At 30.9% G+C, this 19,435-nt stretch overlaps 1 protein-coding gene across 10 annotated transcripts; it reads right to left on the bottom strand.

Annotated features, from left to right (window-relative positions):
* Window positions 1-4,258: 4,258 nt before the first annotated feature.
* On the bottom strand, window positions 4,259-11,670 carry LOC120069094 (cytosolic endo-beta-N-acetylglucosaminidase 1-like). Of its 10 annotated transcripts, none has more exons than XM_090315364.1 (13): window positions 11,301-11,657; window positions 11,012-11,071; window positions 10,654-10,921; window positions 9,599-9,733; window positions 9,072-9,181; window positions 8,881-8,992; window positions 8,657-8,764; window positions 7,510-7,622; window positions 6,572-6,653; window positions 5,925-6,005; window positions 5,697-5,752; window positions 5,382-5,514; window positions 4,259-5,292 (listed from the first exon to the last, which is right to left on the bottom strand). In XM_090315364.1, exons 2-13 carry the CDS (start codon window positions 11,038-11,040, stop codon window positions 4,588-4,590), a joined length of 1,932 nt encoding a protein of 643 aa, XP_090171490.1. In that variant the 5' UTR covers window positions 11,041-11,071; window positions 11,301-11,657; the 3' UTR covers window positions 4,259-4,587. The 10 variants fall into 10 exon arrangements, with proteins under 10 accessions (XP_090171490.1, XP_090171491.1, XP_090171492.1 ...); XM_090315365.1 differs by having other exon boundaries at window positions 11,342-11,657; XM_090315366.1 differs by having other exon boundaries at window positions 11,012-11,065; window positions 11,301-11,463.
* Between the last annotated feature and the right edge of the window lie 7,765 nt (window positions 11,671-19,435).

Raw genomic sequence — 19,435 nt, 5'->3', positions numbered from 1 at the left:
GTGTGGGAACTAAACGATATGTTGGATTTTTTAAATGATGGCACCACACGATCGTTTAGCTACAGCAAACACTAGACGATAGTCGTGTAGGGGGAAGGGAACTGGGTAGAAGGGGGCAGGCCGTGTAGGGGATGCTTCGGGAATTTGGCCCGCCCGGTTCGATCGAGTATTGGATCAGGCAGGGGTATTCTATTTTTTCGCCCGACCCCGTACCCGGACGGGTATGGGTTGGGCCAATTTTTTTATTTATTTATATAATTTTTTTTTTTGAAGTATGCATTGACGATCATGATGTGTTGTCTTCTAATTTATCTAATTCATGAAAAATGTAGGTTATAATGGAACTAGATATGAAGGTTCATCCTAATGACCATTTTCCTGTAGCCCTTTCATGTTGTTCCCACATAGGAAAGGTTATCCCTAAAATTAAGAAAAAACTATCTCCGACACAATTAGCCATGTTTAGACAAACATGTTTTGGGCCTCTCCTTAACACAAACATCATCTTCAATGGACCACTAATTCATTATATTTTTCTTCGGGAGATAGAGGAACCTAGGAGAGATGTTATTAGCTTTAATCTTATGGGGAATAAAGTATCCTTCAACCAAGTAGAGTTTAACCTAATCACAAGACTAAAACATCAAACTAGAAATGTGAGGGGAGAAAATTCTTTTGTTGGACTTAGAGCTAAGTATCTAAACGATAATGAGGGCATGAAGGCATACGAGTTGGACTCTATTTTTCCAAGTCTTGAGCTTCAATACAATTTTGATGCAGTGAAAATTGTAGTGTTTTATTGTATTAAGTTTGCTATGATGGGTAGAAAGAGGAAAAAGCAAATGGATTTTGAAAATTTAGCGATCATAGACGATTGGAATAGATTTTGTAATGAGGATTGGAGCAAGAAAATTTTTTGCCAATACAATTAAACGATTCAAACAGGGATTGAAAGATAAAAGCACAGGCTTATAAAGGCAATGTAGATGGAAAACAACAGACGTATAGTCTTTAGGGGTTTCCCCATGCTTTTCAGGTAATTTAATTAGTTTGATTTAATGAATATTCATAAAAGTACACCCCTGATATATACTTACATTTCATATAGGTATGGGCATATGAAACGATTTCATCATTATCCAGACGCATTGCAAACATATTGAATGACAATGCGATACCACGCATTTTGAGATCGTCTTGCTCACAGTCTCCTTCATATGGAGTGATTAGAGACGAAATCTTTAGGTCAGATGCAGTATGTTTCTTCTTAATCTTTTTGGGTTAGAATTATTTTGATGATTATAGTTTCTTAGTTTGTTTATTCATGATTATATTTTTTTTGTAGTTGAGAATTATATTGGAACTCATTCCTTCTGATGAAGAGATTCAGTTTATAAATCGTGTTATAGAGCCACCCATCCCTCCACTTGCACCACCTGTACAACCAGAACCTACAAATGACGGTGATGTTGCTGGACCTTCGAACACTGAGGAGGTTGATGACAGTGACAATCAACAAAGACGTGACGGGAAGTCCAAGAAGAAACGAAAGAATTACCGCAAATTGGTTAAGCTAGTCAAACGTCTTGATCATCACGTGGAAAGTTTGGAACGTGACCTAAAAAAAATTAAGAAGTACTTGCGACGATTATCAAAAGTAAGGATATACCATTACAATGCTTCTTGTATGTTATCTTCATAACTAAGCATGCAGGGATATATCTAAAAAGCATTAATAACTATGCATAAAGGGAAAAGAGTTGACTGCACTAGAGGTGGGGACCATAGAGGTACGAGTGATCATGCTTTGGCCAACGATGGTGATAGGGATGGTCATTCTCTTGGAGCTGTAAATGTTGTAGGTGGTGATATTGTACCTGTGGCAGTTCCAGGTGATGATGTTGTAGATGAAGGGTCCGCCATTGATGGACGGAAGGACGAGGTATGACCTCATTGAGAATTTAACGACAAAAAATGTTGATGTAATATTGTCATTCAGAAGTTAGGATATTTTTTCATAATCCTTGTTGTCTGTTCTTATCGTCTATGTCTTCCTATTTAGTATGAAATTTGGAAGTTAGGATATTTTGTCATGATCATGCTATGACCTCCTATTGTTGTAATAATAATTTTATTTTTTATTTGATTGTATAACTCTATAATTGGCATATAAGTGTAGCCATCATTGTGTAGGTTGATCAAATACCACTATTCTTATAATTTCACTACAAATTTTATTGTGTAGGTTATCGACATAAGTTCACAAGACATGAAAAATGTAAATGTAATAAAAGGTCGTGGTGGTTGAATGATGAAAATTTCTTGGAAATTAACTACATCGTGGAAGGACACAAGTAAGTGTGGGAAGAGGCAAAAAATGCATCAGAAGTACGATCCCCTCGTTGACATACCTGAAGATCTTAACATTAAATTTCAAAAGTGGATATACAACATAGACCCTGCTGCGATGATTCAGAGGAATGCATATGCTTAAATGGATAAAAAAAAATGGTTTAATAGTCTATCAACACCATTCCAATGGATGAATGACGAGGTATATAACCTTTAATGTAGATTCTCGTGTGTGTATATGTGTCCTTATTTACTTAAACACTCTTATCGTGCAGGTAATAGACACATTGTTTATGTTTATAAAAACGAAAATGTAAGCCCAACCAGGCTTGTATCGTCGAAAATTTTCTATAGCTGACATTGTAGTTCCGGTATGTTATCTGACATTGTAGTTACGCTATATATTAGGCCATTGTCTGACATTATCTGATTTTCTCGTTGCTTTAGAACCTCCTAAGACGCGATTGCCATACTATCAATTGGAGTAAGGCGACAAACGTATTAAAGTACGTTCATGGTAAACACACTGACTACAATGTAGCTTGGAGCAACGCCGATATTGTTTACATGCCTTTCAACCTCTCTGTGATGCACTGGGTGCTTCTTTGTGCAGACTTCCAGATCAGAGAATTAATCGTGTTTGATTCATTGATTGCATTACATTCGAATGTAGACTTGGAACGTGAAATGAGATCAGTGTGCGAAAACTTTCCCGGTGTACTTATTGTTGGTGCGTTAATGGAGTCTCATAATCTTCTAATTGATCGTTGGACTCTACACCGAGAACCTTTTGTGCCTCAATAACATAAGAGTGGGACTGTGGTATGTTCACATGTAAAATTTTCTAATATGATATAACAGGGTCCAAAATGGATACCTTAACATAAGATAGAATGCAATATTTTCGTAGACAATATGCCATTCAGATCTGGGCAAATAGAGCGTTGTTTTAGAACTTTGTAAACTTTTTTGTAATTTATAGTTGAAGTGATGAATGAAAATTTATACTTAAAGTTTATAGTTGGGAGTGGTTTTCTAGTTAAAAATGAAGAAATTATACCAATTACCGGCTGGCGCATGCAAATTGGCACCAATTCCTAGCCGGGCGCATGCAAATTAGCGCCAATTCCCGGTCGGGTGTATGCAAATATGAAAAAACTATACCAATTCAGGACATTTTCAACCTCCAAAAATTTATAAATAAATATCAAATGTAGGACATTGTCAATTTTCCTAGTAATTAGTGAACTATTGAGACTACATACATTCATGAAATATATAGCCTAAAGATGAATTTTTATGTAAAAATCTCTCTATATATAAAGTAAGAGTATGGCAAAAAAATAAAAAAATATATTTCGGTTTAAATTAAATTTAGTGACATTATACCAATACATTTCAAAAATGATATTTTAAAACAAAAAGTTTAAGCCAAATTTGATAATAATTTTGATTTTGATTTTTAAAAATTAATATATTGGTTATATTTTGTTGTCTATATTTAGAAGTGCTTTAAAATTTAAATCATTAAATAATAATAATAATAATAATAATAATAATAATAATAATAATACTTAGTTTTCCTATGAAAGTTCATTAAGAATCCAAATATTTACCCTTGATTACAAATTTACGAAAAAACAAGCACAATTTTCAATATACATAAAACCGTTTAATCCCAAACATTTATGTGACCTTGCAAATGAAATTATTTCAGTTCCTGCCATCATTTGCCTTAAAACAACAAATTTATTGGCATTGTTTGATGGTATGAGAAACATATTATTCTTTTGCTCCTAAATTGAAGAAATTTAATGCATATTTTTTAACCAGAAACAACATCGTATTGATAGATATAAAGAAATACAATATTTATGGATACAAACCCCAATCAAACGTGAAGAGGTGACAAAGATACAGTAAAACACAAATCCACATAGAACCCAAAAGGAGACGAACAAGCTCTCCAAAAACAAGAACCCAACCAAACAAAGACCCAAGAAAGAAAGGACGGACCACACGCAAAGCACCGAACCACCCAAAGACCAAAAAGAAAAGAAAAACTACAAAGCAACACCAAGATCCTTCAGAGAAAAACCCACCAAACTGAAGAACCAACCAAAGAGAACAAGGATACAATATTAAGTATGAAGAGCTATGAAGGAACTTCTAGGCCAAACACAATTCTACTCCTCCGAACTCCAACTTCTTGGGGGAAAACATCCCCTAACTTACTCACCATGAGACATTCACGTAGATAAACGGAGAGTCCTCCAATCTCTGGACACTCCCATCCACTCCACAAACTTGGATTATAAATTTGAAACCTGAGATGCCGGAAGGAATTGCAAGTTTGGAGGCATAAAATGCTTTTACATGTGCCACCCCAAGATACTTTGAAACATTTTGTAATTTGACAAGGGGATTGTTGCCTTCTTCGGCTACTTCCACGACATGCACATTGTAGCGTTCAAATACCTTATCACTACTGCCATCTTTCAACTCCCAAACAATGTGAATGTCAAGGGTCCTTGTTCCATCTACATTTGTAGTCCTTGCAACATACGGAGTTTCGACTAGCCATGAACTAGAAGGAGGAAGATCCGGTTCCTCAATAGACCGAACAATGATATTACCGAGCACTGCAAAGAAGTCAGATGATAGATTATATTTGTGTTTCGATGCACGAGTTTCAGAGCTTGATCTGTAGCAGACAACATTTATATTTGTCAGTTTGTATCCACTCATTTGAATTTTGCTCATATGAACGAACCAATCAGGAGAAAGTCCAGGCACTTCAAGTGGAGTTGTCTCAATTACTTCAGAGTAATCAGTCGAGAATTGCTTTTCATTGCTGGAGGTAAGTAAAACATTTATCTTATTTGTGCTAGAAAATAACTCCAACGAAAGGCCTAGTTGAGAATCCCCGTTTGACGTTGACTGCAAAAATTAAGTCGTGGACCAAGGTTAAACTAAATGTACAAGGAATCCTGTTATTTCTAGATCTTCAATACATAGAGTTCACTTACAGAATAGATGACTTCTAAGGGAACATCCCCTAAAGTGAGCTCTCCTTGAAAGAGTCTTACTATAGTGGAGCGATTTTGCTCAAGAGTCCCTTTGAGTGCAATGCTTCCTCCTCCATTGTATGCTACCTCAAAACTAGCAAATCCATGAATTCAGACTAAGGAAACTTTGAGTTTATATTTACAATTAAACAAAAGAAACAATTACAAAAAAATGAAGGGGTTGAAGAAATGAATCCTAGGGCCAACAAATGTTACTATTAACTATCAATGCTCCTCCACATTGAAAAGAGAATAGATAGGAGCATTTCTTCTTACTTTGAAGAAGCTTGGACAGAATGTGAAGTTGAATCATCAGTTACCTCAAGTATGGGCTGCAAGAAGTTACAAACGCTGAGAAAGGAGAATTCCAAAATGGTAAATAACAAGTCTCCTTTAATGCCTTCAGGGGCAGAAGCCAGTAATAAAATTATTTAATGTATGTAGAGTAGGATTAAAGATAAGCATACCTTTCAATATCCTAATTCCTAGAGATATATTGTTTACCTGGAAGCTTTGACAGGATAAATTGTTCCAAGAAGCATCTGATATTATTACTCCATCCATGGAAACATGATAACCATGACCCTGGAAACGTGGAAAGAGATAGACTTTGACTGAACAATAATATTTATAACCTAGCTATTAATAACAGACCAACTTTCATGCAAGAAACCATTTGTAGCTGTCAGATTAATGACATTTTGACAAGATGCCAACGAAGTTGATCCAAGCAATACGACAACAATTTCCTTTGCCTTCAAAACAATATAAAATCTATTTGATGTCAAATTATAAAGTACGTCGATTACATGTGAATAAGACAATAAAAATTCCCGATGCTCATATGAGATCTAAATAAACAAAACATATATCAGCGGTGTTTTGGAGATACCAAAGAAATTATCCATGAAAAATCTGAAATCTATTTATTAGGATTTGTTCCTTTAAATTAAAGTTTTAAGAATGAAAGCATGATAATGCGCTTATGCCCACTACCAAGACATCTAACCTTTTAGGCCAATGCAATTCCACTGCCATTCACTCTACACTAGACTAAGTTTTGAAGAAAACAAAAGAATAGCCAGCACTATAAAAACTATTGGTGTTCAAGCACTTTTTTTTCAGGAACACGTGATTGGAAGAGTTCTGACCTGGTCAAAATTTGAGTAGAATGGTAGTAGTTTTGGGTAACTTCGCACTATTTGCCATGATTGCTTCACAAGACCCCACCATCTGTTAAGTCCAAAGTAGATAAAATTGAATAAAATTGAACTCCATTAAATATTTAGGAAGATGATCAATGGTGACTCTCCGAGAAAACTCATCATACAAAAGACATTCATTCTTTTTTTTTTTTGAAAATGATACGAAACTTTTCAAAAGAAAATGAAAATAGATTAATGCTAAAAATAAGGGACAACGCAATAGGAGAAAAGTTCAAACAAGAAGAGAGAGCTCTAAAAAGACCAAAAACAAAACAAAAGGTCCTGATAAGAACAAAATGATAACAATTCGAAAACAAGGAAAAATAAAAATATTTAGCTTCGCAAAACATCTGAAATTGAAGAATCGCCGAAGAGTTTTGATGGTCATATAATTAGCGAATAATAATATCAACATTAAGAATAATTGCAAGGAAGCAAGCCAATAGATTTCAAGCATCCAAAAACTGATGGGAAAACTAGAATTAATAACACCAACTAAATGTCCAAAAACAGACTAAATATCAAAAAGTTAAGTAAAATATAATGAAACATTAACCAGCAAAGCATATTTTCCAGGATAAAACACATAGGGACGATATCCTTCAAAGTAACCTCAGAACAGAGTTGAGAATGTCCAAGATTTTATGATATTCAGATTTTTTTTTTTTAGTACAACAATATGTGAGGTGCAAGGATTCAAACATCTGATGATATATCCCTTAAAAGGTTAAAATATGCTCAAGTTGGCCATGATATTCATAAGTTGTTCTTATAAAACATGAGGAAATCAATTATTGTAGGAAATTTCAAAAGGGTGGATAACAGTACAATACTACGACATCGACATGATCCCCTAAAAAATTAATTTCATATCATTAACTTACTTATTTTGAGCAGTCTGAAAATCTGTGTCCTGCTCGTGCTCATACACCCATCCAGGAGCAAATATGGCAGCCGAGACATCATCCCTTTTCAGAACATCCAGTGCAACATTTGTCTGAAGTGCAAGCATATTTTTGTTGAAAAATTAATTCTACCAACTCTCGGCTTGGGATAATAATTGAACTCAACATAGAAAAGACAAAAACTAGTAACACGACACATTGATTTAAAAAGCTATTGAGGCTTACGCCTTGGGGCTCGCCTCGAGGCAAGGCTCTAAGTTTTAGTCTCGAGACTTATGCCTTTGTTGAACAATAAGAGGCTTACGCCTCTCATAGAAGAGGCTTGTGCCTTTTTGCAAATGCATAGAGGCTTATAATCTCTATGCCTCAGCTAACGATTAGAAAAATAATAGTGATTTGCCTAGTTCTTAAAAAATGTTAAGGTTTGAGTTATTTATGGCAATTTGAACTAGGACTACTTTGACGGTTGTGACTTTAAAAACATTGAAGGCAAAAATTTATAGTATAAAACAATCTTAATAATGATAATAGTAGTAGTAGTGATGATAAAGATATTCTTTTAGAATTTTTTTTTAAGTAAAAATTGTGCGTGTGAATTTTCTTTTTATACTTTTATATGACTATCATGTTTAGCCGTATTTGGTTATATAGATTTAGGATTTGTAAAAAGATTTTAATTCATTATTTAAGGCTTACGCCTCGTACCGCATCAAGGTTTATGCCTCGCCTTTTCATGAGGAAAAGCCTCAAGGCCACCTTCAGCTTTTTATAACATTGAACGACATTCTTAGTATTTCTTTTCATTTTGTTTGCTCACATATTCTCTTTCCTCTTGAAGGTTATTGTATCCTTGAGCATTAGTTGCTTTTCATTTTATCAATGAAAAGTCATGTTTCCTTTTCAAAAAAAAAGTAACACGACATTCTTTTATACTTGAAAGTTGAAAAGGTAATGTGTAAAGGCTACATGGACAAACATATAAGGGTTTACCTTGATAACAGAATTATGTAACCAATTATCATATATTTAACTATAAAGGTCTCCAAATTATGCTAACTATGATGCTTGTTGACTAGTGATAACACATGACAATACTCAATACACCTCATAGGGTTAGTAGGCTTACATCCCATCCTCCACCACCAAAGGTACCCCTCCCGAAAACATCAATGCCCATGTACACATCATGCTTTCTCTCTCCAGCAACAACAGCAGATTTTTCAGGAGTGCCTTCCTAAGATGACAAATGAACGTTTTTGTCTAATCACTGATGTTATCTTTTCAATGGAATATAAAAATGAGATGATAACTAACACTTCTTATTAGATATGAAAGAACTTTATTTCTTACATTCCAATTGTAGTTTACGAATATTCCATCCGAGATATCAAAGAAAGGTTTATTTTTCTCATTCAATTCATTTTGCCAGTAAAGGTAACCATCCACTGTAACACTGTCATACCTGTCCACAAGTAAACAGTTAATAGATTTCATAAGCTCAGAACGCAAATAATTAAGAATGTAACATATCATAGACTTACCATATAACTAAAGACCCAGGTAGCTTAGAATGCATAGACTGGGTTAAATGGCTCACAAATTCTTTCAAATGAGTAACTTGCTGAAGACTCATAGAGATTTCCATATTCATCTGCAACAACAAACTTTAATGAGAAGAAACAACTATAAAAAATCAAGAATCAGTTCACATCATTCAAATTTCAAACTAATATAATTTATTTATTTAACATAAGAATTACTTTTGTTTCCCGTGATTAAGGTTCAACTATTTGGATTTTCTAGAAAGATCTTATAGATGTAACTTAAAAAAATACAATGTTTCCTATACCCGACAATGATTAGCATATTTATATAGCTTTCAAGCTCATCCAAAATTCAAATCTTGATTGTGCATAAATACATGCAAGCTTATAAAATTCAGAAAAGGAGAACAGAAGAAAAAATATGTTGTGAAGAAGTACTTACACCTAATAAGATATAGGATTCATATGCACATTTCAATGAAGTTACAGAAATGCAATCTAGGTAGGAAAACTTTAAGCAATACCAGCCATCCATCAAATCCCAACGCAATAGCAAGCTCGGTTAAGCGCTCTGCATACATTTCAGCAGAATCCTTTGAAGAAAGCAAGGTATCCCGAACATCTGTTCCCCCTCCTTCCAGAATGAATGTCCCTAGCACCTATAGATTCGATACCACTTTTAATTTGTACATACTAAAAAACCACTCGTTTTAGTCATAATGATGCAATCACAAGCCCACTTAGTAACTAGCCCTTGTTCACAGGTAGCTATATACATATCTATAAATTACCGACTGGATATGAATTATACGATGCAAAATGTGGTCTAAGTTAATTTCTCGCAATAACATCAAGTCATAAAGCTTTCTAAGAAAATTTGGAAAACATCCACAATTCAAAATATATGTTCTTTTAATTACATTTATATTTATAATATTTTAACTAACACGTCATTATTACAGTGAAAGGAAAAAAAAAAAAAAAGGACAAATCTCTACTAATTCAATCATTTTCATCAATGTTTTATTTGCTCATCTTTTTATTTGATTTATATAAAAAATGATGTCAAATGATTGTTCAAGATTGATAATGCATGATTTACCAGTAAATTCCTTAGGAAAGATGCAGAAAACCAATGTGTGCTATTTTTAAGGAGATGTGGGTAGTGTTTGGGATTGAATTTGAAATGGCTAAAATCACTTTTCTCATACTCAAAATCACTCCAAAACATATTTCTAATTACTCAAAATCAATTTTGATTATATAAAAACCACATTTAAGATATAAAATCAAACATTTATTTTAATGGTTATGGTCACATTTGGGAGTGATTTCGAATATGAAAAATGTATTTTTAGCCATTTAAAAATCGCTTCCAGATATGTCTATAATATACATCGTTATTTAAAATGTATGGTCACAACAAATGAGCCGAGAATTCATTTCATAACATTATAAAAATTTGCAGGCAAACTACAGTAGGCTAGATCAGGCACAATCCAACCTTTTAACTAATAACAATAGTAAGAAAACAAAGAAGTATGGAGCAGTAAAACCGATGAGTGAAGTGAGTAGGTACCTTAACACCGTGCCTGTGAGCAGTATTTGTCCAACATGGAGGGGGAAGCGTGACCAAATCATGCGAGAAGTACACAAAAACATCGATCAAATACCAATGCCATATTGCATAAGCATCTGGATTAGTTCCACCCTGAACCCATTTATCGTCTATATATCCACCAGCCATATCATGGCAAACAAGAATCCTACGCCTGTCGGGCAATGGCGCGGGCTGAAGAGGAACCGTGGATATATTAAATGGGTAGTGAAATGAATTGAAGTAGGCCCTGGACTCCAGGTCATCGAGTGTTTTAATAGGGTAAGCAATAGGAATAGAGGGCACAGTTGGGTCAAATGGAGGAGAAGGAGGTTCCGACCTTGTTTGGACAGAGCTCTGCTGGGCCATTGTGAAGAAAAAAGACGGAAGTATTCTGCAACTATGAAAGCGAATGGTTCTAACAAGGTTTAGGAATGCCGATTTATATAGGAGCAGAAAAGCATCATAAGCAACAAGTAATGATGTAAACAGAGACGAAGATTTGACTCTCAGTTTGAATAAACAAATAACGAACACTACACAGCATGAGATAAAGCCAAAAATTTCAATAGATAATGAAAGAACACTGGAAATCTCCATATAAAAGCAGATTCGATTGAGTATCTAACCTTTCTCCACTGCTCTTAATTGCCCAAATCGGGAAGAGTACCTGATTTAAAGGATGGGAAGGAATCGCTCTGGGGAACAGGCAGACGGATTATGCAAATGAAGAGTCATTGATTCCTTTTTCCTTTTAGTTATTCCCTTGTGTAAAAGGAAGAAGATCCTGGCGTTTCGATGGTGACTTCTATCTTCAGTTGCTGCCATTGTTGAAGCTGGTGGACCCTTCGATCGAAATGGAATGGGAAGAACTATCAAGAAAGTGATGGGGAAAATGGGGGTTTTGCGAAAAAGAAGAGCAAGGTTAGGGAAGGAACTGCTCTCTCTTGACAGACGGATTTTTCTTTTGTTTTTTTCTTTCTAAAATAAAATGAGCATGGAGATTAATTGTGTGTTTTTGTGATGTTCCAAGTCTGACGGGTAATTGTTACGAATAGGAACAAACAAAAAATGGAGCATATGACCAAATTTAGTGTTTCCTTTGAAAAATGTCGAAATCAACCAATAATTAGATTTATGATAACTCATATGACATGTATATGATCACAAATGTCTAAATATATTAAGGATAATTGCTGATTTTTAACTGCCCTCTTGATTTTCATCATGTACTTAACCTAATTTATATATTTTATTATTAACTTAGATTATGTTTAACCACTCCTCGAATTAATCTCAAATATCCAAATTTTTCTACCAAATTTTATATTTTAAATTTCCATAAATTATCAAATATCATTTTATTTAACCAAATTTCAAATTTATTCTAATCTTTTAATTATTTTTCATAATTTTATACATATTCTTAATAAATTAGCAGGATATTTTCATATCCTTGAAGGTTTAAATTGTTTTATATTATTACATTTTTTATATTGTTTTTATCGATTTGAATAAAAAATATACAATGCTATTGTAAAAAAAATAACCATCACTTTTGTTATTCACACAAAGTATTTGTCAATTTAGGTTTTCTTATGGATTTTTTTCACAAGCTATTGCTTTTGCTATGACTTTACAACTGATTATACTCCTCTTTTCCTCTTTTCCTCTACATTTGTTCTTGTATGACGGTTCATTCTTCTTTTGTTTCATTATTATAATCAATTTTTCTTGTTTTTCAGCCAAATAATATGAAATCTTGTTCATCGGAGAGAATCGGAGTTAGACACTACAATAAATCGGAACTTCCACGGTTGCGGAGAAGAGAATTGGAGTTATGATTTTTGTTTGGTGGTTGATTATTTTCTAATGTACCTATGAATCTTGCAAATACACTAATAATAATTTAGTAGAAACAAAACTTCTCTTCAACCTTCTGAGCACATTATTATCAATTTTGGTTTATCTAACTCTTTTTCGATTGGTTTAACTTTTTGTTATCATATTTAATTTAATCTAAATATTTTTTCATTAGTTTAAACATGTTGTTATCAACTTCAAAATATAATATAAAGTTAAACGTATTTTCAGTTTGCCTTCGATGGGCTCTAAAAATTAACTAATATACATTTACAAATACAGTATAATGATAATATGAAGTTATGAGATTAGCTAATCACATTTACACATATAATTGTAATATGAAGTTATGCGATTTTAATCTTCATTTTTATTTAAATTATAGATTCTCCTAATTTTTCTTCAACAATATCTATTTGAGTCTATATTTTGTTATTAGAATCTATTTTATCTTTTATTATTATTATTATTATTATTTGTTTATACATTTTGTTATTATATTAATTTTTTATGTGTATATTATTACTATTTATATACCTATTTATTATTTCGATAAGATTTTTTTTATATTGTTTCATTAAAAAAAAAAAAAAACACAAAAAACTAACCCTTATTTCCAAGTTCGATATATATAATTTTTGTGAGAAAAAAAAAATTAAGCACTTTCTTCCCTACATATTTAAAAATGATATATTTTAAAACAAATCCTAATTCTACTTTACCTTCCTCTTATCTCATCCTTTTATTTCTTATTTCTCTCTTTCCTATTTCTCATTTGCTACAAGCTTGTAGCCATAACATCCCCATTGGATTTTGGATCACCTTCTATTATTTCTTTTATCACCATCACCCTCTCTGCTACATTTCGGTTTGCATAACTATCAAATCTTCTTTTGCTCATTATCAACTAGTTCTCTAAGAGCCGCAGGCCACCAACGATGACTATTGCACCACAGACACACCATCATGATCATCCATTGAAGAAGCAACCGCCAATTGTTTCTCAGTGAGACCCATATTAGCGAGTTTTTAGATTTTTGAACCGTTTCTAAGATTTTGACAATGCTATTTGTTTTTAGTTTTTGGTTGAGTTTTTTTTCTTCTAGAAGTTTAGATAAAGTGTATTTGCAGTTTTTGCGTTGTTTTTGAAGCATTGTCTATTTGTACAATTTGTTAGTCTTTGGGGTAGTTTGGTCATTTACCAATTTGTATTTCTATTATTTAATTTTTTTTTGCTATTTTTACAATTTGAAACTTTTTTGTCATCTTTCCAAATGAAACTTTAAATTTTGCTATTTCTCTTGTCAGCCCAAAAAATAATTGAGTTTTTTCCCCTCTCAATGACCCTTTTACAAGTGGCTTAATGTTGAATGACCCACCTTCCAAAAAATAATAAAATCTAACCTCTTGCTTTTAAAACTTTTACTCACGCTTTTTCAAATCAGTCTCATGTTAGAGACATCCTTCCCAATAGATTTTCGCAGCCTTGTCGCAATTTTAAAAGACAGTGCAATTGAGTAAATTAAACAAAAACAACAACACTGGCCAAAATTTTCGTAATTTTATCGGTTGGGCAAAAGCGTTAGAAAGAAGTGTGAGAAAAAGTTCCATCGCACTGACCTACCTCATCGCATTAGGGATACGACAACATTGGGCTGGGTGGATCATCCTTAATGTGATGAAACTTAAAACTCTATTAGTGTATTATGACTTAAGCAAAAGGTTAGATTTTATTAAACTCCAAAAAAACCATACTTCTTTTTTGCAAAATTTTTTAATGAATTGTATCATTCATCTCAACCATGATCAATATTGAAACCTTTATATGTGTGTGTAAACTAGGGAGTGTTTGTTTCAATGATTGGGATTGGATGACTTAGGCATCCTAAGCCCAACCCTTGTTTGGGGTATGGTTTTAGAAAGCCTAACTTCCTACATCATTTTCCCATGGGGTTTGAATAGTAAACACTATTCAAACCCATGGGTTACCCATCTTTTTTATTAAAAAAAAAAAAAAAAAAACCCTTAGTTTTATACTTTTGAAATCTATGTTTGTTCTCTCAGTTTTTTAATTGTGGTATTCACATTTCTTTAAAAAATGTACTTTCATACCTAATCAAATTCTAAAAACAAAGACAATCTTTTGAAAACTATGTTTTTAATTTTTTAAACTTTGCTTGGTTTATAATTAAAATTAAAAATTGATGTTGTGTTTATAAACTTAATTTTTAAAAATAAAAAGTAAAAAATAAATGGTTAAAAAAGGTGAACAACTAGCCGACGGACATATATGAGTTCTTTTTTAAATGAAATAAATATGAAAGCAAATTCACTTCCACAAATCCAAGCCTAAGCCTATTGTCTTAGTGATTGATTGATTTTTTTTATGTTGCCTAATTTCCAAGCCTACTACCACGAATAATTTAAATTTTTCGTTTAAAAGGTGATTAATTTAAATTTTAAAAAGTTGCAAATTATGTTAACCTAACAATAACATTTCATCAATTCATTTTTCTTTTTCATTCACCTTGACTTTGATTGTAAAAAATAGAACACACACACAAAACCCAACAAAACCGACGGAACACACACACACAAAACCCAACAAAACCGACTATCCGTCGGTTGAATTTTATACTATTTTTTCGGATCAATTTTCTCCCAAACCGACACCGATGGACTGATGTACACCCCTAATTACAAGTATGTCGTTTACATTAATAATTAATAATCAACAAATTATTTAAATTCTAAAAGCGCTATTTTTCTCTAATGAATACATTAATCATTAAAGCAATATTAAATCATTATCAAACCAAAAAATATAACAACTAATGAATTACAACCAATTTTGATTAATAAAAATAAATAAATAAACATAATTTAATCAAATAAACTAATTTTAGATATTTTTTATTTGTTTAACATATTATTATAGAAAAAAGAACATTTTTCCTCTCAATTTTTTTTTAATATAGTTTCTATTTGGTCTTAAAGTTTTAAATATTTTACTTTTACCTGTGAGTTTTGAGTTTAATTTCTATTGTGGTCATAAGGTTTTAAAATGTAGAATTTTTACTCTTGATTTGAGTTTTGTTTTAATTTGGTCCAAAATTTTCAAGATTTACACTTTTAAGAGTACTTTTTTTTAATGCACATTTTCGGTCCTTAATGTTAATGTCTATTAATTAATTTTGAATAATTAAAGAATTGTAATTAATTAGTTAATTCTAATAATTTTCCATCACTATTAAAATTAATTATAATATTAACTTCTAAGTATTTTAAATTAATTAACTGGAATTTAATGTCAATGACCAAAGTGAGCATGAATAAAAACTTGGGAGAAAAGTATAAAATATTGAATTCTAAGGACCAAATGAATACTAAACTTAAAACTATAACATTTTGATTTTGTAACTTATCTAGAGACTAAATAAAAATTAAACTCAAAACTTAAGAGTAAAAAGTAACACTTTGAAACTTAAGGACCAAATAAAAATTAGACCTAAAATTGAAGGATTTTTTTCAATTGCATTATTGCCTTTATTTATACTTTTAAATTTATACTAATTATAAATAACAAAAGTAGACCATCAGTGATTTTAAAATTGCATGTATATACATGGATGTGTATTTGTAGTTAATTATTGTAGAATTACTTTTTTAGTCCACGTGTCTTGAAGAATATATATGTATTTATCTCTCAGTCTTTAAAATATACTTTCGTAGTCTTTGAGTTTTTAAATATAAGTGTATTTGATTCTCAAGTTTTAAAAATGTATCATTTTTGTCCTTTAAGTTTTTAAAAATGTTGTAGCACTATTTTTGTAATTGTTTTAAACTAAAAAATAATTTAAAAAATATTATCTATTCTCACTAAATTATGTTTAAATTCAAGATGTCATATAATTATTTAAAATAATAAAAATTACTTCTTAGCCTTTGAACATATTCCTAAAAATTCGAAAAATAAAATGTTATATTTTGAAATCTCAGAGATCAAAAATACTTCCTTCGGGAAGTAAGGTAATCTTCACTAGATATTATTATTTATTCCTTTCTTCCTTTCACGTCCTTGGTCTCGCTTCATTTGTACAACATTTTTTTAATTTCTTAATTTTCTTCTTCCCCCTTTTTCTTTCTTATTTCTTTTCCCTTTCATTCTTCTTCTTTCCCTTCTTTCTTCTTTCTTTTTTCTCACCTTTATTCTCTCTCTTAGATATTATATGGAAGAGAAAGAACTCACTCATAAGTATTGAGCAACGAAGAAATGCTACACTTTAAAATTAGATTGAAGATATTCTTTGATTTTTCTAAAATATCTAAGTTAAAATATGAACATAGGTAATTGCAGGTGATCATTTATTGGTTCATGAATACGTTAAGGGGTCGTTTGTTTTTTAGAAAGGTAGATGATCGAAATCTTTAGATGTCCAAAATTATAGATCTTCAAAATTTCATATGTTTGATATCTTTAAATAACTATATTTGGTTTATGGGAATATTTTGTATATATATGGGAATACTTTGATAACCGTGTTTGTTTCATAGGATTTCTACTCGGAAACGTCTTAAATTTATATAATGTTATAAGAATGTCATTATGACTATTTATTGTTTTTGAATTAATTTAATATAATTTGAACTTATTTAACATACTTGTTTTTATCCATTTGAATATCTTTTTAAATTAATACAACTTATATTATTTTTATATGTTATTTTTTAAAACAAAAAATATATAATAATTTAAGTTTTTTTTAATAAAATATATATTAATTTGAAATTGAATTTTCATTTTAATATCTTGCTAAAAAAATAATGATCAGTACGATATAAAAAAAAATAGTGATATATATATATGATTGACAATATTTATTTTAATTATATAATGTAAATAAAGAAGACCGAGATATATATATATATATAAGAAAAAAAGAAAGCACAAAATAGTGAAATGGGAATATCCTCAACATGGGTATCCAGACGCAAAAAAGTAATTGTATTGGAATTCCACTAATGGATCAATTGTAATGAGCCTGAATCGCAAATGTAATTGGATTGTTTTTTATTGTGTTTACTTGGAATTATGAATTTTGCTCATTTACTATTATCGTTACCTCTTAGGGTCAAACAGTAATAGTAACGATAATAGTAATTGTAATAGTAAAGATGTCAAAATTCATAATTTTTCCTCTAGAACAGTAACAACGGTAACCATAACTGTAATGGTAACGGTAACTGTACAACGTAATTTTCAAACGCAATTGGATTGAGCACGCTCCGCTCGTCAATCAGTTTGTTTTTTTTTTTAAATTACAAATTTAGAAGTGATTCCCATGTATCGATATGAATGCAGAACACAGATAAACGACACCAAAGGTAATCAAATAGGCTCACTTTTCACATTACCATTGATTTATTACGTTTTCACTATGGCACACGTGGGCTTAGTCCTTATGGTTTGATAAATCCTCATAAATAATCCTTATAGTTTGATAAAATCCTAATAAATAGTCCTAATAAATAATCTTTAAAAGTTAGGCATGAAATTCTAATTATAAACCATAGGACTACATTCTAATTTTTACTAAACTATAGAGATCAAATTTGTAATTTAACCCTTTAAAAAAACTTGAGTTACGAAAACTGGCTAAGAACTCTAATATATAAAAAGGAAATAAAAACCACGAGTAAGAATGTGAGTAACAAACACAATTTTCAAGTACTAAAAACTAAAAATTAAATGGTTACCAAATAAGGTTTTAAGAATCTATTGGAAACAAAATTTAAATTTTAAACATCTATTAGACACTATTTAAAGTTTAAAAGCTTAAGAGACATAAAACTGAAAAATTTATGAATCTATTTGATAGTCCAGTAATTTATTAGATATGCAATTAAAGGCTCATTAACCAAAACCCCGTTGGATAATCATTTCGTTTTTCATTTTTAATTTTGAAAATTAAGCTTTTTTCTCTCAATTACTTACAATGATTTATATCTTTTTTAAGTACAAGAGTTGGATTCTTAGCCAAATTTAAAAAATAAAAGCAAGAGTATAAAAACTATTTTTTTAATTTCCAAAATTTGTCTTGGTTTTTAGAAAGTATTTGTAGAAAATAGAAAATAAAGTAACAAAATTAGATGTGTAAAGAGTATTTATTAGACTTAACTTTTAAAAGTTAAAAACAAAATTTCGAATGGTTACCAAGTAAAGTCTAAATGATACAAACTTAAAATGTTCTAAACTAAACTTACCATATAAACCTTTGATTTTCATTTAAAAATGTGGGAATTTTAAACATCATGTCAAGTTTTCCAAATTGCTATAATTTAAAGTTAATCAAACTTCTCTCATACATTTTCCGATACATTGATCAAATGTGATTTACAATCTTTTTTCTCGAGCTTCAAATTTTAGCCTGCAATCACCAATGTTAAAAGTATGAACACTACTTTTATCCACAAGTTACTATGTTTTATTATCTCTACCCCTACTAATATTTTCAAAAGTCATTCAATGTTTTGAAAATTAAAAAAAAGTAGTTTTGGTTTTGTTTTTTAAAATTTGACTAAGAATTCATCTATTTTTAACAAATATGAAAATTGTTGAAAATTTTGAAGGAAACAAGCATAATTTCTTTAGAAAAAAATAAATAACAAAATATTACCAAAAAAGTTATAAAGTATATTCAAAATTTGCTCCACTAACCTCATTTAATTATATTGAATGCTTTTTCGTTTTCTTTTTTCTTTTTTCTTTCTTTTTTTTAGAAACACTATGTTGAATGCTGATTATTAAGGTTACCTTTGATAACAATTTGTTTTTAGTTTCTACTTTTGAAATCTATGTTTGTTTTCTCAATTTTTTAAATGATGATATTCACATTTTTTT

Source organism: Benincasa hispida, chromosome 7 (genome assembly GCF_027475165.1).
Source record: "Benincasa hispida cultivar pf3 chromosome 7, pf3_genome.v1.1, whole genome shotgun sequence".
NCBI classification, from domain to species: Eukaryota; Viridiplantae; Streptophyta; class Magnoliopsida; order Cucurbitales; family Cucurbitaceae; genus Benincasa; species Benincasa hispida.
Note: the sequence above shows the minus strand (reverse complement) of the source record. Positions and strands in the feature narration are given on the sequence as shown.

Excerpts from the sequence above, each read along its gene's own strand:
- LOC120069094 (XM_090315358.1), bottom strand. The coding sequence starts at position 11,271 with ATGGAGATTTCCAGTGTTCTTTCATTATCTATTGAAATTTTTGGCTTT. Across the intron at positions 6,654-7,509 it reads TTTCAGACTGCTCAAAATAA|ATGGTGGGGTCTTGTGAAGC; the intron begins GTAAGTTAATGA and ends TGGACTTAACAG. Across the intron at positions 6,006-6,571 it reads TCTACTCAAATTTTGACCAG|GGTCATGGTTATCATGTTTC; the intron begins GTCAGAACTCTT and ends CCACGTTTCCAG.